General features: G+C 31.6%; 3 protein-coding genes across 3 annotated transcripts in view; all 3 read left to right on the top strand.

The window, feature by feature from the left end:
* The window catches only part of LOC139513112 (bone morphogenetic protein receptor type-2-like), a 35,118-nt gene extending 17,425 nt beyond the window's left edge, over positions 1 to 17,693 (top strand). Inside the window, exons 5-11 of the mRNA XM_071301290.1 lie at positions 1,926 to 2,093; positions 4,972 to 5,532; positions 6,441 to 6,610; positions 7,196 to 7,343; positions 9,303 to 9,439; positions 10,710 to 10,842; positions 11,477 to 17,693. Coding sequence (XP_071157391.1) covers positions 1,926 to 2,093; positions 4,972 to 5,532; positions 6,441 to 6,610; positions 7,196 to 7,343; positions 9,303 to 9,439; positions 10,710 to 10,842; positions 11,477 to 12,945 — 2,786 coding nt within the window. The 3' untranslated portion in view covers positions 12,946 to 17,693. The remainder of the gene's footprint in view (positions 1 to 1,925; positions 2,094 to 4,971; positions 5,533 to 6,440; positions 6,611 to 7,195; positions 7,344 to 9,302; positions 9,440 to 10,709; positions 10,843 to 11,476) is intronic.
* Positions 17,694 to 19,707: 2,014 nt separating this feature from the next.
* LOC139513120 (uncharacterized) lies at positions 19,708 to 22,670 on the top strand. Its single transcript, XM_071301340.1, has 2 exons — positions 19,708 to 20,576; positions 22,562 to 22,670. The coding sequence occupies exon 1, from the start codon at positions 19,805 to 19,807 to the stop codon at positions 20,552 to 20,554; it is 750 nt and encodes a 249-aa protein (XP_071157441.1). The 5' UTR covers positions 19,708 to 19,804; the 3' UTR covers positions 20,555 to 20,576; positions 22,562 to 22,670.
* Positions 21,561 to 23,795, top strand: LOC139511038 (uncharacterized). The gene is made up of 2 exons (XM_071297606.1): positions 21,561 to 22,514; positions 22,776 to 23,795. Exons 1-2 carry the CDS (start codon positions 21,561 to 21,563, stop codon positions 23,793 to 23,795), a joined length of 1,974 nt encoding a protein of 657 aa, XP_071153707.1.
* The last annotated feature ends 71 nt before the right edge of the window (positions 23,796 to 23,866 follow it).

Here is a 23,866-nt window from a genome sequence, read left to right as displayed (position 1 = left end):
AATAATACATAAATAACAACAGACTACTAGCAGTTAACTGACATGCCAGCTCCAGACCTCAATTAAACTGATTGAAAGATTATGTCTTCATCATATGAATATCAGGTACAATCCCTCCCGTTAGGGGTTTAGTATCATACTATCATAAAATATATGAGAAGAACATAACCCGTGTCATGCCAACAACTGTTTTTTTAGAAATAAATGTGTTTAGTTCCGATGCAAAGACCCTATCAGTGAATCAATGTTAAAGCCAAAATATGCAATCTTTAATGACCTGACAACAGTATCGTAACTATATCCCCTTTTAATAAGTCTATTTAAAGGTTTTGTTAGTTTCTGAGGAGAATACTGACATTTTTGTGCTTTATAAAGAATATTTCCATAAAATTTTGGATGTGAAATACCTGAACGTATAAGATGTCTGCATGTTGAGTTATATTTACGAATTATTTCCTTATACCGGTGATAAAATTTAGTAAATGTTTTGACCAGTTTGTGATATCGAAAACCCTGGTGTAATAATTTTTCAGTAATACATAAATTTCTCTCGCTAAAATCTAATACATTGTTACATACACGAGCGAATCGTACAAGTTGAGATATATAAACACCATAAGATGGTGACAAGGGAACGTCACCATCTAAAAATGGATAATTAACAATAGGAAATGAAAAATCATCTCTTTTATCATAAATTTTTGTATTAAGCTTCCCGTTTATGATATAGATATCAAGATCGAGGAAAGGGCAGTGGTCATTGTTATCATTAGCTTTATTTAAAGTAAGTTCTACAGGATAAATTTCTTTAGTATACATACTGAAGTCGTCATTATTTAGAGCCAATATATCATCCAAATATCTAAAAGTATTGTTAAATTTTTGTATCAAATGTTGTTTTGATGGGTCTTTGCTAATTTTAGTCATAAATTGTAACTCATAACAATACAAAAACAGGTCCGCAATAAGTGGTGCACAGTTAGTCCCCATTGGAATTCCAATAACTTGACGATATACGGAATCTCCAAAGCGAACAAAAATGTTATCAAGTAAAAATTCAAGTGCATAAATAGTATCAAAGCATGTCCAATTGACATAGTTCTTTTGTTTATTGCTACTAAAAAATGATTTTATTATGCCAAAATAACAGGGGAAGCATTTTCAAAAAAGCTTATGTTAGAACATTATTTTGTGTCTTAAAATATCTGATACATGTGTATGTACTCGTTCTTTAACATATTTATTGCCCTGAAAATGGTTTTCTAATGTGGCTGTTGCCATTTTATTTGAATGGAAACAAAGAAGCTCAAAAGGTTTTTGAATATATTGTATACTTATTGACTGGATATGAGTGGCATAGTAAGTTTATTGTCACTAGGAGCAACTATTGTCCTGAGGCGTAGTCAAGGGCAATAGTTGTATCCGAGGGACAATAAATTTACTATTCCACGAATAAGAATCAGAAGAAACCTGAAACCATAACGTTTACATAGATATGTTTAAATGCTAAGGGTACGTCTTGCTCTGGCCTCAACCCTATACAATAGGTAAAATACGACGTCGTTACATCCGCGTTATTTTCAAAATCCTCCAATCGCTTAGCTGCATTTAAATTCCGCTTACTTAATGACGCTTGCGGTCTCATAGTTTCACCTAGGTCCAATAGTTGGAAATTTTTTACAGGACCAATAGTTCAAAGCTTGTAATTTGCAAATTAGTGAAAATAGTGTGTACTTATGTTATATATGGAAAATGATAACTGAGGTATAATAAAAGGTATATATTCTCTGCTTGGTGTAAATTTTTAGCCATTTATTAGAATGAAAATTAAATGAATTATTCCATGTCACATGATAACATGACATCCAATAGAATTGTTTATTATATATATGTAAGGTTAATTGATAACAGATGTTATTTTGTAGGATGTTGGCAAAAATCTGATGACAAGTATTGTACAGTAGGTCCATGTGTTGCAAACAGACGTTCTACCAAAGCTAAATATTGCTGTTGTTATGGTAACTTATGTAATACAAACATGTCAGATATATATGACCCTTCCCAGCATACAACAGAAGATCCTCAATATTCTGGTAAGACATTTTCAGATTTTTAAATATTAGCACAGAGAGTGATAATAAAACAATTGAGATCTCTAACGGCCTAGCCAAGATCAGATGTGCATTTCATATTGGGTCTATGTTATAGGCTTGTAAAGACAAAAAGATAAACTTTACATAAGTAATACATCTTTGAACTGAAGAAGAGAATGTAGGGTTTCACAATGAATATCAAATATCATGTATAGGTGTTACTGTTTTGAAAAAAAAACAGTAAAATACACGCTGAAAATGGGCAAAATTACACGTTATGTTGTTTCATTTAAAATTTACCTGTTTTTATCAATTGATAGTTAATAAGTGAACTTAATTTGAACTACATTATTGGTTCACTGTTATAGACAATTTATTCTTCTTTCTTTTACTGGTTGTTGCAACAAAAAATCTTCAGTTGTTACAAAGTTATGATAAAAAGTTGAATACTATGCGCTTGTTATGCAATTTTGTACTTTTGTTTTTAGCTTGCTCAGTGTATTGATAAAAGAGAAAAATAAATCAAATTTATGCTATAATGTGTTTTGTTTTCTCTTCTAGTATATACATTATCAAAAACTACCTCATTTATCAAAATTCCAGTACCCTAGCTGGAGATATATGCCATTAAAGTTGGATATACAAATAAAGTGAAAAAATGTCTTGTCCGTAGACATGCATTCCCTAGTAAACTGGAAGCATAATTACATTAATGTTGCATTGCTAAGTTCCTGTTCTTTTGTAGATATGAAAACACTACTAACATTTTTTGCTACCATCTTGTCCGTAGACATGTCTTTTTATCAATATTGCTTGGCTTTATGGGTCTTAATTAGTTCTATGTGTTGTTTAAACTTAGAAATATCTTATTTTTAATAAATAAATGGTAATTTAAGTGTTCTCAATTTTTGTAAAATTACTTTACAGCAGTGGATTTTAAAAAGTGTCAGATTATCAGTCATAAAATCACCTTATTTTACTTCAATATTGTTTATTCCAGTTGATGCATACCTTAAAAGATTAACTAAATAAAATGAAGAAAAAGTGTTTCTCTCTCTCTAACTCTATCTTTTGCATTTCAGTATTAACAGCAGATGAGGAAGTGTCTACGGACAAGACACTTGTACATAACAAGTATTAAATTCAATTATTTGTCTGCTATGGAACTTAAATCTTATTTATAGGTGATGAAAGTTATCTATTCAAATTAAAACTCAGTATTTTCAACATGAATATAGTCACAATTAATTCTAACAGATTTTTTTTTTAACTGAAATTGTCTTGTCCGTAGACATTACCACAATATATTTGTATCCAATTTCCTTGATTTCAGCCTAATTTGATAGGTAAATTGTATGTTATTTTTTTTAAGAGAACACATTCAACTATGTCAAAATTGAGTTTTAATAATAGTTTGATTGTTTTAAGCAGTCAGATATATGGATTTCAGTTAAAAGAATGTCTTCAGTTTGGCTAAATCAATAAATTATTGAGATATATGTAAAGAATTATGGGTACATTTTTATATTTTCCAAAATTTAAAAAACACAGCTTAAAATATAATTAGTAACTTTTAATCTTAACTTTAACAATCATCTTTGAAAGCATTTAATTGAATATCAATAAAATGTCTTGTCCGTAGACATTATCAAAATGTATTTGTTTCCATTTTCCTCGAAGTTAAGCATCATTTGATAGATAAACCTGATAAAATGTATGTTTTTTTTTCAAGAGAACACTTTCAGCTTTATCAAAATTAGGTTTTAATAATGCATTTCATTAAATATGAATACAATGTCTTGTCCGTAGACAAAACATATAAATTGTATTGCTAAGTTTGATTGTTTATTGTAAGAATATGCATCAAGTTATTTTAATGTTCTATACACCAAAAGAAAGGTTTTTTTTGGAAGTTTTGTTATTTATAGATAATTTTAGATACAGTTTTATCAGATAAGATTAATGATCAAAGAAAGCTACTGTTGTTTGAAATAACTGTGAGTTAAACATGTTCTTGTCATTTTTTTTTCAATTAAAATGTTTGATATTCAATAATTCTAAACATATTTTGTTGTCTTTGTCATTGACATAAAATCTGACACTGGTGACCATGTCTTGAAGCCAACCATTAAAGAAAATTATACAGTTTTTAAACACCATTTATTTAATAAAAATATTAAATATTTCTTCCAAAAACTGCATGTAATTATATAAATGCTTCCAGTGTTAGCCTAACGATAGCAATTTTTCATAATTTAAACCATTTTTGAACCAAAATATCAAAAGAGTTTTTCCCTGAGGTGATACTCATTTTTGACTTCATGTGAAACACAAAATGCACATCTGATCTTGGCTAGGCCGTAAATGTTTTTTATACAACAACTTATTCCAATCATGACAAAAATCTTTGAAACATTTGATGAAAACAACTACATATGGAACTATATCAAGCTTTCTGCTGACATAATATAGCCTTTATATCACATAAATGATTCATAAGTTAATTTGGTGCTCACATGTATATTAAGGGTGCAAACAAGGAATATGATTTAAAAAAGAGTCTTATTGTTAATGAAATATCTATTTCATTGTAACATAGTAAAAATAATGTTACATGAAAAAAAACATTCAGCTTTACTAATAATTTCAATATTAGGATTTGACAAATGGTTTATCAGCAGTTTGTACATACACTAAATGAAGCTAAAAAGCATCCATACTTCATCATAATATTTGTTCACTAGTCTGCAAATAATGATTTAAAAAATATATAATGATAAGAAAATATACAAATTAGAAAGCATTATTTCAAGAAAATGAGAAAAAATATTTGGAGAAGCTTTATTAAAACTAGGATATTTTTTTATATCTTTGGCAGGTGCTAAACATTTGGCAGAAGAATACAGCCAGTACAAGGAGAAGACAATTATTATCTCCCTTGTTTCTGTTGTTTCAGTGGCATTAATTATAATGGGCGTCTACTTATTATATAGACTTTGTTTAGTCTCTAAAAAAGCATCAAATGATTCACTCCACCTAGTGGAAGCCCCGCCTCCAAGAGGTATGGAACTAGAAGGTGTTGAATTAGAAAAACAGGTTTGTCGTGGAAGAAATAGTGAGGTTTGGCAAGGAACAATGGGAACTTTGAATGTTGCAATAAAAATGTTTCAGTCAAATCATAGACAGTTATACTTAAACGAAAAATATATATACTCACTTCCTTTCATGGAACATGAAAATTTGTTGAAATTCTATGGCTGTGAAGAAAGATTAACTATGGAAGGCTATAAACAGTACTGGGTAGTTCTGTCATATTGTCCAGTTGGGAACTTACACTGCTATTTGAAGAACAACACAGTTGATTGGTCAACTTTTTGTAGAATGGCTTTAACTATTGTGAAGGGACTTTCTCATCTTCACACCCAGATAGAAAAAGGAGGTAAAACATTTAATTTGTAGTCATTGTCACTGATTGTCAACTTTTATGTATCTTTAAAATTTTAAAGTTGAAATCTAATATAATTGTTCTTTAGAAAAAAATTACAACTGGATTATTAGAAAAAAGAATATACCAAATGTCAACTTATTTGATCAGATTATATTGAAAAATACATTGTTTTGATTTCAGCAGTATACAAAAGGAGTTTTTTTCATTGTTGTTTGTATATAAAAAGTGTAGCATTTAAAGTTTAAAAGCAGATTTTTATGAAACATTTTTATAGTTGCATGCTGTTTGCCATTAAATATTGGGAAGATATACTATAACAAATGGTTTCAGAAACAAAAATAGTCAGTTTATTCTGAAAAGACAACTATTTTATTGAGTGTAGAGTATATGTTGTGTACAAATTGTACTGTTATACTAATTATAACTTGTACAGTGTTTTATGAACTGATTAATACAAATGGATGATGCAAGCACACAGTCTTTTGTTTCAAATATTTCTTTTATTTTTATATTTCCAAGACTACATGATACAGTCTAAAATGAGCATTCATACCAAAAACATAATACACAAAGAACACAAAAAGACTTTTTATGGATATGATTTTGGTACAAGGAGAAAAATAGAATTAGAATTTAAACCATCCAGGAGTCCTTATTTTCAGTTTGAGGGGAAGGAGAATACCAAGAAACATAGATTTGAAGTGTAAACATTTGAATTTAAGACATTTAACTGATACATTTTTAGAAGATGAACTTTTAGCACAAGTTACCACCTGGTGCAAAATGGTATGTGTAAAAAAAACTTAAAACTTGTACAAAAACCCTCTACAAGTTTTAATTTGTACAAATTTACGTCTTGTACACAACATATATAAAAGTGACTTGATTTGTGTTTTCAGATCAGTTTAAGCCTACAATAGCTCACAGGGATATAAATACAAGGAATATTCTAGTAAATCCAGACAACACATGTATAATAGGAGATCTAGGGTTTTCCATAGCCACTGTTGGCTCTAAACTTATGAAAAATGGACATTATGAAAGTGCTGAACAGGCTTCTTTGCAAGATGTAAGTATTTTTTTTCAGACCAAATCAACTATATTTTATCTGCTTTATAGATATTACCAGTATATGTTTCAGAAAAATATCCATTGAAGGAGGGCTTTTTTCAATTTCTTTTTTTTTAGTAAAATAAACATCCTATTAATATTTCCACCACTTTTGAAAAGTAATTTCAAATTTTTTGGTGGATATCAAAATTGAGACTGGAAATGGGGATTGTGTCAAAGTGACAACAACCTTACCAAAGAGCAGAAAAAAGGACTACCAATAGGTCTTCAATACAGCGAGAAAATTCAGCACCCGAAGGCGTGCTTCAGCTGGCTCCTAAACAAAAATGTGTTCTAGTTCAGGGTTTAGTATCATACACCATAAAATATATGAGAAGAACATTATCAGTATCATGCCAACAACTGGTTTTAGAACAAATGTGTTTATTTTTTATGCCAAAACCCCTTAAGTGAATCAATATTAAAGCCAAAATATGCAATCTTTAATGACCTGACAACAGTATATCCTGTTTTAACAATTTACGCTGTATTCCCAGTTTTGATTACAATATATATATATATATATTTATATGATTTTTTTAAGGTTGGTACGCTTCGATACATGGCTCCAGAACTACTGGATGGTGCTGCTAACCTACGAGAATCGGAAACTTCTTTGAAGCAAATAGATATTTATGCCTTAGGACTTGTGATATGGGAGATTGCTACAAGATGTACTTGTTTATATAATGGTAAAGTTTGCATTTTATTTTTATGTAAAAAAAAACACGCAATATCAGATAACAAACGACTATATTTTAACTAAGATTTTCTACAACGTTTAACTGTTAAGATTTTGGAAAATATTCATGACATTGATTTTATTATTTGCTGATGAAGAGCTTTTTTTTTTTCATCTGCTAAATGGGTGGCTTCAGGCAAAGACAGTTGCATTGTTTCAGTATTTATTAAAAAAGCAACTTTTTAGCTCACCTGGCCCGAAGGGCCAAGTGAGCTTTTCCCATCACTTTGCGTCTGGCGTCCGTCGTCGTTAACTTTTACAAAAATCTTCTCCTCTGAAACTACTGGGCCAAATTAAACCAAACTTGGCCACAATCATCATTGGGGTATCTAGTTTAAAAAATGTGTGGCGTGACCCTGCCAACCAACCAAGATGGCCGCCATGGCTAAAAATAGAACATAGGGGTAAAATGCAGTTTTTGGCTTATAACTCAAGAACCAAAGCATTTAGAGCAAATCTGTCATGGGGGTAAAATTGTTTATCAGGTCAAGATCTATCTGCCCTGAAATTTTCAGATGAATCAGACAATCCGTTGTTGGGTTGCTGCCCCTGAATATGTAATTTTAAGAAAATTTTGCTGTTTTTGGTTATTATCTTGAATATTATTATAGATAAAGATAAACTGTAAACAGCAATAATGTTCAGCAAAGTAAGATTTACAAATAAGTCAACATGACCGAAATGGTCAGTTGACCCCTTTAGGAGTTATTGCCTTTTATAGTCAATTTTTAACCATATTTTCGTAAATCTTAGTAATTTATTACAAAAATCTTCTCCTCTGAAACTACTGGGCCAAATTAATCCAAACATGGCCACACTCATCTTTGGGGTATTTAGTTTAAAAATTGTGTGGCGTGACCCGGCCAACCAACCAAGATGGCCACCATGGCTAAAAATAGAACTTAGGAGTGAAATGTAGATTTTGGCTTATAACTCTGAAACCAAAGCATTTAGAGAAAATCTGACATGGAGTAAAATTGTTCTTCAAGTGAAAATCTATCAGCCCTGAAACTTTCAAATGAATAGGACAACCGGTTATTGGGTTGCTGCCCCGAAATAAGTAATTTGAAGGAAATTTTGCAGATTTTGGTTATTATCTTGAATATTATTATAGAAAGAGATAAACTGTAAACAGCAATAATGTTCAGCAAAATAAGATCTACAAATAAGTCAACATGACCAAAATTTTCAATTGACCCCTTAAGGAGTTATTGCCCTTTATAGTCAATTATTTACAACTTTTTCGTCATGTTTTTAGGAAATATTTTCCACTGTAAATACTGGGCCAAGTTCATTATAGAGAGAAATATTTGTAGCAACAAGAATGTTCAGTAAAGAAAGATCTACAAACACATCACCATCACAAAAACACCATTTTGTCATGAATTTATCTGTGTCCATTGATAATATGCACATAGACCAAGGTGAGCGACACAGGCTCTTGAGAGCCTCCTGTTTGCATAAAAGATATCTAGAAATTTTTCACCTCAAAAAGGTGTTTGAATTGTTAGAGTAGTGCCCTGCTTAAAGATTATTGTTGGTCATCTAAACAAGATTGATTTTCTTGCTTGAGCTGTTACAGTGAAAGTGAGAAAAGCAATCGAGTTGAGATGACCGATGATAACCTATGGCAACGTTGTTAATTTTGTTGTAACAGCAAGTGTGCCCTTAGTTTCTAGCGATTATTTTTCACATCACTCTACTGTGCTGAGAACCCAGGGCTTAGAAGGGAAATAATCAGTCAGTAAGATCAGAGTAAAATTTTTTAAAATAGCGATAATTACCTTTAGTCCTTGTTCAGAGCCTAAGAAATAAGACTCGGACATAATAGTTTACAGACGACCATAGTGTCATTGAAATTTGAGATGCTTTCTGTATGCTAAAATTAAATGAGTTTGTTTGATTTTAGGTGTACCAGTGCCTGACTATACCTTACCATACCAGAAGGAAGCTGGATTACATCCAACATTTGAAGAAATGCAAATTCTGGTGTCCCGTAATAAAGTTAGACCAAAGTTTTCTGAAGTATGGAAAGACTATAATCAGGTAATTGTTTTTATGTAAAAACATTCATGTCACCTAGAACAAAAAGGTTGGCAAGACTATTTATAAGGCATTCCTGTGTCTGTAAAATAACCTAAAAGACACAGAAGAGCTATGGCTTATGTCTAGTCTTCATTTAACTTAAAAAACATGAATGATGATACATCCATGCATGACCCTTTTGATAAAAATATAAAAATCACAGCAAGAAAAAAGATATCATTTTACCACATATCTTTATAAAACCTATGTTAAATATGGTGAAAAAAATGCTGCTCAGTATCATTTGAATTGTATTTAAAAAATTCATAGACTTTCCTTTTTATACGACCTGTGGTCGTATATTGGTATCACATCGTCGTCGTCCTTTAGAAGACAGTTGGTTTCCGGATTATGACTTTAGTATAAGTAAATAGAAATCTATGAAATTTAAACACAAGGTTTATAACTACAAAAGGAAGGTTGGGATTGATTATGGGGGTTATGGTCCAAACAGTTTAGGAATATAGGGGTCAAAAAGAGGCATGAATAAGCATTTTTCGAGTTTCCAGACAATAACTTTTAAGTGTATGGATTTCTCTGAAATTATACCACAAGTTTCCATACCATAAAGAGATGGTTAGGATTGGCTATAGGGGGTTATGACTGAAACCGTTTAGAAATTGGGGGCAAAAAAAATTAAGACAATTTTAAATCTGTGTAAGGGAGGTAATCCAAATATTGATTATCTCCCTTGCACTGCTTTTAAATTATGTATATAACAGAAATGATGTATTGTCTTGAGATGATTAGCTTTATGAATTACTATTAAATTTATGCTGATTAAGGAATACATTGTATTAATTTTCTTTTTTAAATCTTTTATGATGTATTTGAATGGGTAATTGTGATTGCAAAGCACTTTATTTACCTTGTTTAGCTATCTGCAAGCTGTAACAAGTACATCTGATGACAAGTTAACCTTAAGGTTAATAATTGATAAATGTTTGCTTAACCCCAAGTGACAAATATTTTTAAAATGCAGGCTTACTATAACCTAAAAGACAAACCAAAATTTTTGTTTATGCCCAATCCTGAATTAACTTACACAAAATGAATCATGATAAATCCATGAACTCACAAAAGACAATAACCCTAAAATACATATTATTCAGAGTCAGAGCAACGATTATTTACTCTCCATCCCAAATGCTATATGCTTAGCAGAAAAGCAGTAAATAACAATATTTTGTCTCTTATTAAACAACTTTTTTCCAAAAAATGAACATTTCAGGCTGTGCGGGCATTAAAAGATACAATGGAAGATTGCTGGGACCATGATGCTGAAGCTAGACTGACATCTATGTGTGTTGAAGAAAGAATGTTAGATATGATGACCCTTTGGGTGCAAGAGTCTAAGAATAAAGGTAAAAACTATGGGTGGAAAGGATACAATATAAAAAAGAAGATGTGGTATGATTGCCAATGAGACAACTCTCAACAAGAGAGCAAATGACACAGAAATTAATGACTATAGGTCACTGTATGGTTTTTAACAATGAGCAAAGCCCTTACCGCATAGTCAGCTATAAAAGGCCCCAACATGACAAATGTAAAACTATTCAAACAAGAAAACTAATGACCTAATTTATGTACAAAAAATAAACGAAAAACAAATATGTAACACATCAAAAAACGACAACCACTGAATTACATGCTCCTGACTTGGGACAGACACATCCATACAGAATGAGGCGGTGTTAAACATGTTAGCGAGATCCTAACCCTCCCCTAACCTTGGACAGTGGTGTAACAGTACAACATAAGAACAAACTATAAAAATCCGTTGAAAAAGGCTAAACTCATCAGATGGATACAAATAGAAATACTACACAGATTGGAAATAGCCAGTACTTGTATATCCCAATAGCAAAAAGACAGTAAGTACAGATCTGAGGGTCAATACTATAAAGTATGGATCTGAACCAAGTAAGTAAATTGATGCAGGTCAGCCTCAAGTTTCATGAGGGAAAGTCTAAAATTGTTTTCTTCTATTTTTAGCACCAACTCCTCTGACAACCACCAGTAATATGTTCAGTACTACTATGGAGGGTATAGATGGGCCATCTGTCTCAACAGGACCCTCTTCATTACGACCAGAGATCTCAGAACTAAATGACAGCAGTACAGGTCATCTTATAATTAGTTCTCCACCAAATACCAATGTCAGTCGTGACATTGATAACTCATTTCCTCGTAGAGGGATGAGTGTATCAAATTCTACTGTTGAAACTTTTATACCTTCAACCCCTTCAGAAGGGGAAACATTCCAGAAAAATTTTAATGTAATGCTAGAGAAGAATAACCGTGTCCTTCAACCCCACCAAGGTCATAATCCAACTGTGGAAAGAAATACACACAAACGTAGTGATGAAGAACTTGCCATCTCTGGTAATACATTGATATATGGAAATGAACTGCATAATATGAATAATAATTTATCTCTAAATGACAGTCAGTTGGATAATGTCAATGAAAATTTAGATACTTCTTTAGTTCAAAGTGATGTGTTAAATATGAATACACGGCATGTTCATGCACCGATTCCATATCTGCAGAACCAAGTTCACAGAACAGGTATGGGAACAAGACCCAAAAATGCTAATATAATAAACGCTGGAAATAAAACCGAGGCTAAAAAAACTTTTTTGGAAAAATTATTTGGACAGAGAGGATTTAATCCTTTAGGTTTTTTCCACTTGGGTTCAAAACCCTGGGGAAAATCAAACGTTAATGGGAATGTGCAATCTGTAAATGCTGAAAGTGACAGTGGTGTTCAGTTAAATGAAAGGATTAGTGCTTCACGTCAACCCAGTATAAATCCAGGTCTAAGACCAAACAAAAACAGTGCTAACATGTATAATCAAACACCATCAAACCATGATCAACAAAACAGACACAAAGATTTAGTTGTCAGTATACAGAATGGAAGGCCAATTCATAGACCTTCAAATATTAATGTTTCCAATCCAATTGGGACAGACACTTCAGAAGACTCAACAGAACCAGATGATAGAGTGTTGCCAGATCTCTCTGATGAAATTGGAATTGCTCGTATGGAGTTGTTCCAGCCACAGAAGTTCAAACTTGTGATAAAAGATAAAGAAAATGACGAAAAGTACTCAAAAAGTACTTCAGATATATCTCCTTACAAAGACGAGAATGGAGTATTGAAACTTCATCGACCTGATTCACTCAAATTAAAAGGACACAACTACAAAGTCAACTCTAGTCAAACATATCCACAGAACAATATACAAGACAGGAAATTTAAAATAAAGCGCCGTGTAAAAACACCTGTGAAAGTCAAACATGGACGCTTTTCATTGTATGATGATCGGTTAATGAGTCAGTATTGTAATGAAGATGATGATGAGAATTATTGTATGAAACAGACAAGTGCTAGTTTGTATCAAATCAAAAAGTGCTGTGATGACAATTCTGTCAAAATTAGTCACTGTAATTGTTAAAGTTCCCCTTCTCTAGATGATAATCACAGATCTGAACTTGTATTATGTGTAGGGATTTCATTCAAGTAAACGTACCTGTACCTAACTGCACTTTGTTTTGTGTTTAAATTGTTCTGTAAATTTTTCATTTCACAGGCAAGGGTTTATTCAGTTGAAACCCTGTTTCTTGTACTTTTATTAACTAATTACAGATTATACATGTATATTCTTCCAGACATCGCCAGAGGCATTAATGAAGTCATTTGAGTTATCAATTAAAACCAATAGGCAGTACTTTTTTTTTTAATACCAAATTTTACGAAGGTATATTAAGGAAGTCTTTTACATCATTAGTTCAAACCAATAGGCAGTGCTATTTTATGCATGCCAAATATTCCCTTGCTTATATTATCAATGATATGCAGTTCAACCCATAGAGAATTATAATTTTGTAGATTTTTACCATAATCTTTCATAAAAGTTTCTGTGAGTATCACTTTGTCAACAAATTTTGTAAATGCAAAAGTTCCAAAAGTATAGGTAGGACATCAATGAAATTTTGCACATTTTCGTAAACGATATGTAGATATCTTAAGTTATCTGTCATATAATTATAGATTATCGTTGATCATCTCAACGAGATTGATTTTCTCGCTTGAGCCAGGACAGCGAAAGCGAGACAGGCAATAGATTTAAGATGAGCAATGATAATCTGTTTATCGCTATTTTACCTATGACAACGTTGTCAATTTCATGTCAATTTCGTTAGCAACGCCACGTGCCTGCTTAGTTTTTAGCAATAATTTTCCATCTCAATCGTGTAGAATGATGTGAAAAATTATCACAAAAAAAGATCAAAGGAAAAATGCACAAAATAGCGATAAAGTACATTTATAAGCATTAGGTGCTTGGATTTCAGTGAAATATTATATAAATCGAATTAATTCCTGTTGTCAAAAGCAATTAAATGTCTGAAATTTTTTTATTTCTAAAATGACTGCGATAATAATTTAACATTCATAGTGCTAAGATTTCAATAAATTTTTATATCAAGGTAAAATATGATATGAACTGACTTCTATTGTTAAAAATTATCTATCTATTCTAATTTTTGAGGTATCTTAGTCCCCATTTTCCACACAGCATGATTAATGCATCATGTATATTAAAACTCATTTTTATTAACAAGTAAATTTCAAGTTTTGCTTTTAATTTGAAATCCATGAAAATTATTACCCAAGTAACATGTTTTGTTTTATTTACATCAGTATTAATTATTTGTTTCTGTAACTCAGAAAAAAATGTGGAAGTATGGCCCTTGCTGACATGCTAATTTGCTGGTATATTCTGCTTTGTACTATATCAGCCTGCTGCCATATTTATATGGTTTAAGCATGCATCATCTTAACAATGGTCTTTAATCTTTCTTCTAAAAGCTGTATGCTTAGCAAAAAGCAGCAAATATCAATTATAAAACTCTGGTTGCCTTTCTGTGAGTTGACCTAGGCCTCCATGTGATCATGCTAACATTTAACTACTGAGCTTTAGATGCAGAATATGTACATCAAATTGTAATAATTGGTCATCACTATCATTAAACATTAGAATTCAACCAAGTTACTTTATATTTAGTGCATCAACTGAAATTTACTATATTTCTTTAGATTTAAGAAACAAATATACTATCTTGTATCAGGCAGTTCACTTCTTTTCTATTTCCATTAAATTATGTAGACATTGTAAGAAGGGGACTTCAGGTTGTGATAATAATTTGTATTCTGATTACCAGTGCTAAGTGTTGCAGTGTTGCTTATGTTTTAGTGCCAAGTGGTCATGTATGTGCAAATCATTTCCAAATTTATAATTTCTTTTCAATGCATTACTATTGGTTGAGTATCATTGTATGAAAACTCATATAATGAATGATTGTAATTGAAAAAATATACCAGAAATTTATATGGGCAAATTCTTTGGTTCAATAACTATAATGTATTTTAATATAAGTAACTAATTTTATTAAGCACTGGTACAATTTCCGACACCAATAAATGATTGCAGTTTGTGTTGAAGTTTTCACAAGAAGTGGTAAGAAGTAAATATTTCCTGTTTAATTTTAAGTAATATTTTGTTGTTGCTATAAATTCTGGAATAAATTCATCTGACTTTATTTCCAATATATGTCTAACCATCTTTGAATTTTATGCTGAGATTAATGTTAAAGTGGTTAAAACTTTGTATTTTCTTCTCAATCTTGCTTTACATTACAGCAGACCATTAAATCATTCTTTGTAGGAAGGGGGAATAACTCATATCAAATTTAGACTGCCTTTTAAAACAATTTAATAGAAAATCTGTACCATGTGAATGAAGTCTTATACATGTTATGGTAGCCCTTCTTATAATGATTTGATGTCAATAGACAAATTTTGTCACTGCTTATTTAAATAACCTGAGTCCTTAACTAGAACAATTATGTTTATATTTTTTTAAAACACCTGGGTTGAGTTCAATATCGTAGCAGCTATTTAGCGGCTACATAGCTGCTATCAATATCTTATGTAACAACTAGTCTATAGCTACATGCTCAATAGTCAAAATCTACCTAGCACTACGTAGCTGCTACGATATTGAACACGACCCTGGTCCTTAAAACAGCTGTTGGTAATACTTTGTAGGATTAAATTCGGCTTATTTAAGAAAATGAAAAAAAGTATGATATTCTAAACAGTGATTATATACTGTATACAAAACATTTATTCACCTATCAGAATGTGAGCTTATGTATACTTACTAACTTTAATAATAATGTATCTACACATCTTTCTTATCATATGAGCTGAGAACAACAGTACAAATTCTGTATACGGTACCAGTTCATTTTGATTTTACTGTCATTCAAGAGAATATGGTTCTTTCTTGAAGCAAAATGGTTCAATTTTTTAACTGTTTTAAAAACTGTTTAAAATATTGCAAATTACAAAAATATGTTTGCATTGCAGAAAATGTAAAGTTTATTTATAAGAAGATTTTAAACTGACAAAAGTGCTTGTCACAGGCAGTAGATTTTTGATTGGCACTAAATTTGTTCAAATAACTTATATTTTGTTGATAATATACATTTATAGTGATGAATGTATATGTTATTTATAACAGTGCCATACAATTAATATTGTGTTTGTTTTGTTTTTATTATGTTTCATTATTTTAGAATGTAATTGTACTTTTTCAGCTCATCTGGCCCAAAGGGTCAGTGTAGTCTATTGCCATTAGTCTGTGTCTAACCTTACTTTGTTGATTATAATTGTATGATATAATAATCATGATTTTAATTGGAAAGATATATTTTTCTTGACAAATCTTCACTTTATTAGCTCTAGGCCTGAATACATAACATTTGTGAGCATCAAAATCAAAACGTATCTCCACATAATTTGCAGATAAATAAACTGCCCACCTAAATTTCTATAGAAAATAACAACCAGTTCAATTTAATGAAAATCTCAAAAACAATTTTTAGGGATAACACTTGCCTGTATAGACACAAACATTGCTTGACTTTAAAGCTGAACGTTTGCAATGTTGAATCAATTGTTTTAAAAAAACTGTCTAAAGTCATCAATAAAAGTCCTTTATGTGTATTATTTTAAGGTTCAATGCCAATAAATTATTTCCTATGTTTGTAAATAACAGAGGGAAAGTTTGGCATATTAGAATGTTCTTCTGATTGTTGATTATTAAGCAGCAGGTCTAACAAAGGTCTGAATGGAAAGTCTCACACCTTTATTCAGGAGATCAAGATATTGAAAGATTTTCTGTCAGTAGTACACAATCCTGTTTTGGTTACATTCAACTTATTTTACCAAAATTACTTCATATCAACTCAGCTATCTCTCCTGGTCTTACTGATTCAAAGATTTTCAAATTAAAAGAGAAAATTAATTAGGGTAATGAACAAGATTTCAAGCCTATGGATTTTGTAAAGCATTTTCATTCATATAACATATATGAAAGGTCACAATAGTCCCCATAGAAATAAAGTTATCTTTTGAAATGTGTGATAATAAACTGGTATTGTGTAATATTACAGTATATGTATGTATTATTATCTCTAAAAAGTTTGATGCTTACTATCTCCTCACATTGGGGTTTCACAACAAGATTTACTTTTTTAGTAGTACAAATACTGCCTACCCTATTTAGTATCTTTCAGTAGACACACCTCTCAGACTTTGTTATAAACTGATATTTTATTTACCCTTATTCTGTAAGAACTAATTCTGTAAAATTTGTTCCTGTGGAAGTAATATACAGAATATTTCATCTATTTGAACCAAATTTACACTACGAAGGAACTGCTATTTCATAACAACCCCTTGTAAATGTGATACAGGTTGGGTCAGTCTTCAAACTGTTTTGAACATTTATAATAACCATGAGAAGAGAATTACTCTTTTGATTTTCAATGTCAAACATCTAGCTTAAGATAACTTATAAGTTATGTTACATCTTGAATCACATGTTAAAAGAATAATTATCTACAATTAAAAATTATAATCGTTCAAATTTTCAGGGTTTGATAGGGGTTGGCATTTCACTGTGCCCTTGTTTTCTACATAACATATAAGGTTGTAAATAATATTATATATAGGAATTTCAAACTCCTAAGTATTGTTTATTATTATCACATGTGCCATGTTGTTGTGAACAAAATGTTTGTTACTTATTAGCTATGCTGCAAGCTATTTTATGCATTAAAGTAGTTAAAACTCTGGTTTAATATATATATAAGACCCATATTCCCACAACAGTCAGATGGGTATGCTGGGATATACTCAAAAATAAATAAATGTAGTGTATGTCTTTAACATGTGCATCTTGACATCATCTTGACATCTGTGCTATCCTCACAAAACAAAACAATCATTAGGCATTCTACATACCAAGTAAGTACAATCATATACAATGGGCAAAACAATAAAATGACCAGATAGCAAAGATTTCTCTGTAGCGGAGGGGCATTGAGTTTTACCCTTGTCTGTCTGTACGTCCCACTGTAAGTACGTCCTAAAGTTGGTTTCCATTCCCTTTAGTTTGCTTCAACCAAATGATTTTTTGGTATCAGGTCTCTAACTTAAATTTGACGTAACCAAATGTATTAAAACTGATACACAATGCTAAATATCACAAAATAAAGATCATGTTTGAATTTTGATGGGATCACTTTTTCCAATCTATTGTTATGCCCCTTTACAAATAGAAAATTGCTGAATTTTTAGTTTCCATTGTCTTAGTTAAGTTTGCCTCAACCAATTGTTATGAAACTTATACACAATTCTTCTAACCACATAACTCAGATCAAGTACAATTTGGGTAGCGTCACTTAACTTTCTACAGTTATGTCTCTTTATAGCTTAATATGCAAACTGTGTCCCAAGGACACTTTCCCCATTATTTGAGTCTCCCATGAAATATAAGCTGAAACAAAAATATCAAAAATTGGTGTCCATTATTGAGTTTTTTGAGTGAATTGTGTCCACACTACTGAAAATGGACTTATTTCACCATCCAGATATTCTTCAAGTATTATTCTAATGTGTACACAGTTATTTAACAAATAAAATCTTTCTAGAATACTATAAGTTGAAAACTGTGGAAAGATCTGACCACATACAAAATTGAATAATTTTATTGTCACCTTAGGCATCTTCTACCTCTAGATATATGAAGTGGTAACATTTTACTGTGCTTATCCAGTGACCTTTGGGGTATCACAATAGCAATGGCTCAAACAGTTTACCAGATTGCAGTTAGATTTCTTCTCCAACTAACTGATCAACTTGTAAAATATTTTAGCAGATTGCTCAAGTGAAATGTTGTTAGTATGAAGTGAGTGCTGTAAAATCAAAAGTAATACTTACCATCCAGATCCAGTTAGTTGATATCTTTGTCATTTGTTTCAAACACAAAAATGACTTACTATAGTATGAGTCACTGAATAAGAAGGTCTAATTTTGACATGGAAACTTCTATCATAAATAGATTTTATAAATAAATAGTTGAAAACATTGTTTTGTAAGTCTATAATTTATAGCTCCATTTTCCAACAACAAGTTAGTGCATAATTGTAATTTGGATTTTTTTTTCTAAAGCAATTACTTATCTGCTACCATTAAAGGGAAATAATTTACATTACTGAAAATCAGCAAAATGTTGTCACAATTTTTGTCTGACAAATATCAACTTTCCTCATTTAATTTGTTTGTAACATTACTTTTATGATTATTAAACTTGTAGCCTCTGTTTTGAAAAGAAACAATAAAATTTATTTTTAAGATGATTAAAATTTTGAAAAAAACTGTAGGCAAATCAGAAGCCAGGTATCATTGATTAATTTTTTAGTGTACAATAACTCAATAAAAATTATTTCCCTTTAATGCCAGCAGATCAGTAATTTGTATAGAAAATATTATACGAATCATAATTACACAATAACTTTGTCTTAGAAAACAAAGCTATAAAATATACATCTACAAAACAATGGTTTGAACTATTTATTTATAAAATCTATTTATGATAGAAGTTTTCATGTCAAAATTAGACCTTCTTATTCAGTGACTCATACTATAGTAAGTCATTTTGTGTTTGAAACAAATGACAAAGATATCAACTAACTGGATCTGGATGGTAAGTATTACATATATTTATGTGCGGTTCGCGTATGATTTTTGAAGTATGTAATTTACTCTATTGTGTTTTCACAATAGTAGTAAACCGGTTTTGGCGGTCAGTATATAATGAAAGTTTGCACGAGATTTAATTATCGAGGTTTGGGCAGTGACCATTATCGTACGTTTCCTTTGTATTGAAGTTTAATTTCGTAATGTCTGATACCGAGCCTGATAGACTACTTGATATGGAAGATGTAGAGATGCCGGGTCAAGCTGCTTCTGATGAAATTACCAATGCTGATTTGTTGTCGTTGATGAAAACCTATTTTACCAGAAAGTTGACGGGAATTGAGCGAAATTTTGCAGATACCACCCATGATCTTGCACGAAAGGTACAGAAATCTGAGAGTTCCTTCAAGTTCAAGGGTAACAAAGTGCAGTTTGACTTAAATTCTGATTTGTTAGATAATATTGATATTGCCGTAGACTGTATAGAGCACCGGAGATATGAGAAGGCCGTTAAAGTGTTGAAAGAATCTGGTCAATCTTTGAAGAAAAGGAATAAGCTGATTCGTATAGCTGATAAATCTGAAGGTGGGTGGAAAACTGTGGACGAGTATTTGTCGGATGACGTGGCTAGTGATTCAGAGGATGAGAAGCGCATTCGGGCGGCTGATGGCAGAGCAGTGAAGAAATTGAAAACCGTGAAGCAGGATAAGCGTCAAAACATAAAGAAAAGACCCGCGGAATCTGCTGGTGGTCCGTCTAGTATTGCTCACAATGGTAATAATGGTGGTTTTTCACAGCAACAGCCCTTTCTTGTTGCGGGGGCCGCCGCCCCCATCACATCTCGTCGGAACAGAGCTAGGGACATCTGTTACAACTGTGGTCTGTATGGACATTGGGCAAAAGATTGTAAAAAAGGGGGAAATTCAGCAGCTTCCAGAGGAGCACCAAACTGAGAGATCTCCAGATATTCTTAAGGTACAGAATGTAGACAATTTTGACTCTTTTTATGATTATGAATCTGGTACCTCTTGTATAAACGTTAAAAATAGACTGAGAAATTCTTTAGATTTTTGGAAAAATATTCATGCTTCAAAGTTTATTTTAGATTTAATTGAGAATGGTTATAAAATACCTTTAATTAACGAACCAGAAAGCGTTTTGTTAAGAAACAATAAATCTGCTTTAGAACATAAAGATTTTGTAGAAAAGGCAGTTCAGGAATTAATTGATGCTAGCTTGATAAAAGAAGTATCGAACAGACCGCATGTTGTTAATCCGTTAACTGTATCGATTAATTCATCAGGTAAAGGTCGTTTAATTTTAGACTTGAGACACGTAAATAAACAAGTTGTTTATAGTAAGATTAAGTTTGAGGACTTGAAAACTGCCAGTCAGTTTTTGACAAGCGATTGTTATGGATTTGCTTTTGATTTAAAAGCAGGATATCATCACATAAACATTTTCCCCAATCATCAGAAATATTTGGGGTTTTCTTGGAAGTTTGGTGAAACGGTAAAATATTTTGTTTTTACAGTTTTACCGTTTGGACTCTGTTCAGCGGGGTACGTATTCACTAAAGTTGTAAGACCTTTAATTGCTCACTGGCGCAAAGACGGTATCAAAATTACAGTGTATTTAGATGATGGTTTATGTTTAGCGGAGACTGAGAAGCTATGTTGTGAACAGTCTGTGAGGGTCAAAAACGATTTGATATTGTCAGGTTTTGTTCCAAACAAGGACAAGTGTATATGGACACCTGTTCAGACTTTACTTTGGCTTGGTTTCACTTGGAATTTGAAAAGTTCTTTGATGGAGTTGCCGTTAATTAAAATAGAAAATTTTGTCAATTTGATTGATGTAATTCTGTCTAAAGCTTTTAAAGTTAAAATTAGGTTATTAGCTAAATTATGTGGAAAAATAATTTCCTTTTCACCAGCTATTGGAAATGTTACTCAAATTATGACAAGGTGTACCTTTTCTGTTATAAATTTAAGACAAGACTGGGATCAGTACGTTGATTTGAGACAGCACTCAGACAGTATTCAAGAAATTATGTTTTGGAAGCAAAACATTCACTGTTTGAAGCCAGTACCGTTATTACGGAATAATTCTGAATTCAATGTTTTCACTGATGCTAGTGATATAGGTGCAGGAGGTTATTTGCAAGGTACTGATTATATTGCACACAGACAGTGGTCTGTGACAGAGGCAACAAAAAGCTCCACTTGGAGAGAAATCAAAGCAATTGAATTAGCATTAGATAGTTTTGCGAAAGTATTAGAACACAGTTCAGTTACTTTTTTCACAGATAATCAAAATGCTGTTAGTATTATTAAGAAAGGAAGTAAATTACCACACTTGCAATGTTTAGCTTTATCAATTTTTAATACTTGTGTGTCGTGCAATATTTCATTATATGCACAGTGGATTCCTAGAGAGGAAAACGAAAAGGCTGATGCTTTGAGTAGAATTATTGACATTGATGATTGGGGCATATCTTTTGAATTTTTCGATTTTTTGAATAGCATCTGGGGACCATTCACTGTTGATAGGTTTGCTAACATGCATAATACAAAGCTGACTAGGTTTAATTCGAAATATTGGAATCCTGCAACATCAGCGATAGATGCATTCACTTGCAACTGGCATGGCGAGAACAATTGGTTAGTTCCGCCAATTGGTCTAGTTAGTAACTGTATTAACCATTTAGTTTCTTGTAGAGCAGAGGGTACACTTGTTGTCCCTAAATGGCAGTCTGCTGCATTTTGGCCTTTGATTTTTAAACAGAACTCAGAATACGCTTGTTATGTCGTTGATGTTTTAGAATTTCATGAAACGGAAAGAATTTTTGTTGCTGGTAACAATTTAAATTCTTTGTTTGCTAATGGCAAATTTCACGGGAAAATATTGGCTGTACGTTTAAATGCTTCGGTTGTGTAATATGTATATTTATTTTACAGATTTGTATTACCACTGGGTATTGCATTTTGCTATGGTGTGACTGTGTACACGCATTGGACTGCCTTTTGTGGTCACTGGACCCTCATCTTATTGGTCGCTGGACTATTGTTATAGATTGCATTGTTTAACCAAGTCACTGGACTAGTATGGATATAGTTTCAAGGTACTGTATTTTATATTTATAACTTTATTTTGTATATATATATTTTGTAGACAATATTTTCTGTTGGATTTTGGTCACAGAACGAGCAGATTAAACATCCTGAACTTAAATCATTGTTTAATAGTTTATCTTCAACCATTATTGATGCTCGTGCAAAATCTACAGTAGAAAAATATGCTGGATATTTCAAAAGATTCGTTAAATGGACTGAAAAATACTCTGAAATTAAATGTGTATTACCCTGTCAAGAATTGTATGTAGGTCTATATTTACAAAATTTAATTCAATCAGCTAATCATTATAGCGTTATAGAATCCGCTTTTTATGGAATTAAATGGGCACATAATCTTGCTGGGGTAGCTAATCCATGTGATTCTGAAATGGTTAGATTGATCGTAGAAGCATCAAGAAGAAAATTGAACAGACCTATAGAGAAAAAGAGTCCAGTTACTTCTGATATTATGATCAAATTGTTTTTGAAGTACAATTCAATTGGTCGTTCTCTTAAAGATTTACGCCTATTAACAATGTGCGCACTATCTTATACCGGATTTTTAAGGTATCAAGAACTTTGTAGTATAAAAGCAAAGCACATTTCAGTTTGTAATCAATATATAGACATTTTTATTGAGAAGAGTAAAACAGACTGTTACAGGAAAGGCAGACATGTTTTGATTTCAAAGCTTGACACTCCACAATGTCCATGTACAATTTTAGACTGTTATTTAAAAGAAGCAAATATTGATTTGTCTTCAGATATGTATATATTTAGACCTTTGTCATTTTTGAAGAAATCAAAGAATTTTGTTCTAAGGAAGAAAAACGATAGTTTGTCGTATACCAGAGCGAGAGAATTAATTAAATGCGCATTATCAGAGATTGGTTGTAACTCTAAAGATTTTGGTTTGCATAGTTTTAGATCGGGTGGTGCAACAGCTGCCGCTCAAAACAATATTTCAGATAGGTTATTCAAAATACATGGTCGGTGGAAATCCGACCAAGCTAAAGATGGCTATGTATTAGAAAGTTTACAGAAGCGATTGTCAGTATCTCAAAATCTTGGTATATAATATGTACTTAACATCAAGTTTGCTTTCTTTGTGCGTCGAGATGGTCATTGCGCCTAACAGTACCTAAATAT

The sequence above is a fragment of the Mytilus edulis genome, chromosome 2 (genome assembly GCF_963676685.1).
Source record: "Mytilus edulis chromosome 2, xbMytEdul2.2, whole genome shotgun sequence".
In the NCBI taxonomy this organism is placed as follows: domain Eukaryota; kingdom Metazoa; phylum Mollusca; class Bivalvia; order Mytilida; family Mytilidae; genus Mytilus; species Mytilus edulis.
Note: the sequence above shows the minus strand (reverse complement) of the source record. Positions and strands in the feature narration are given on the sequence as shown.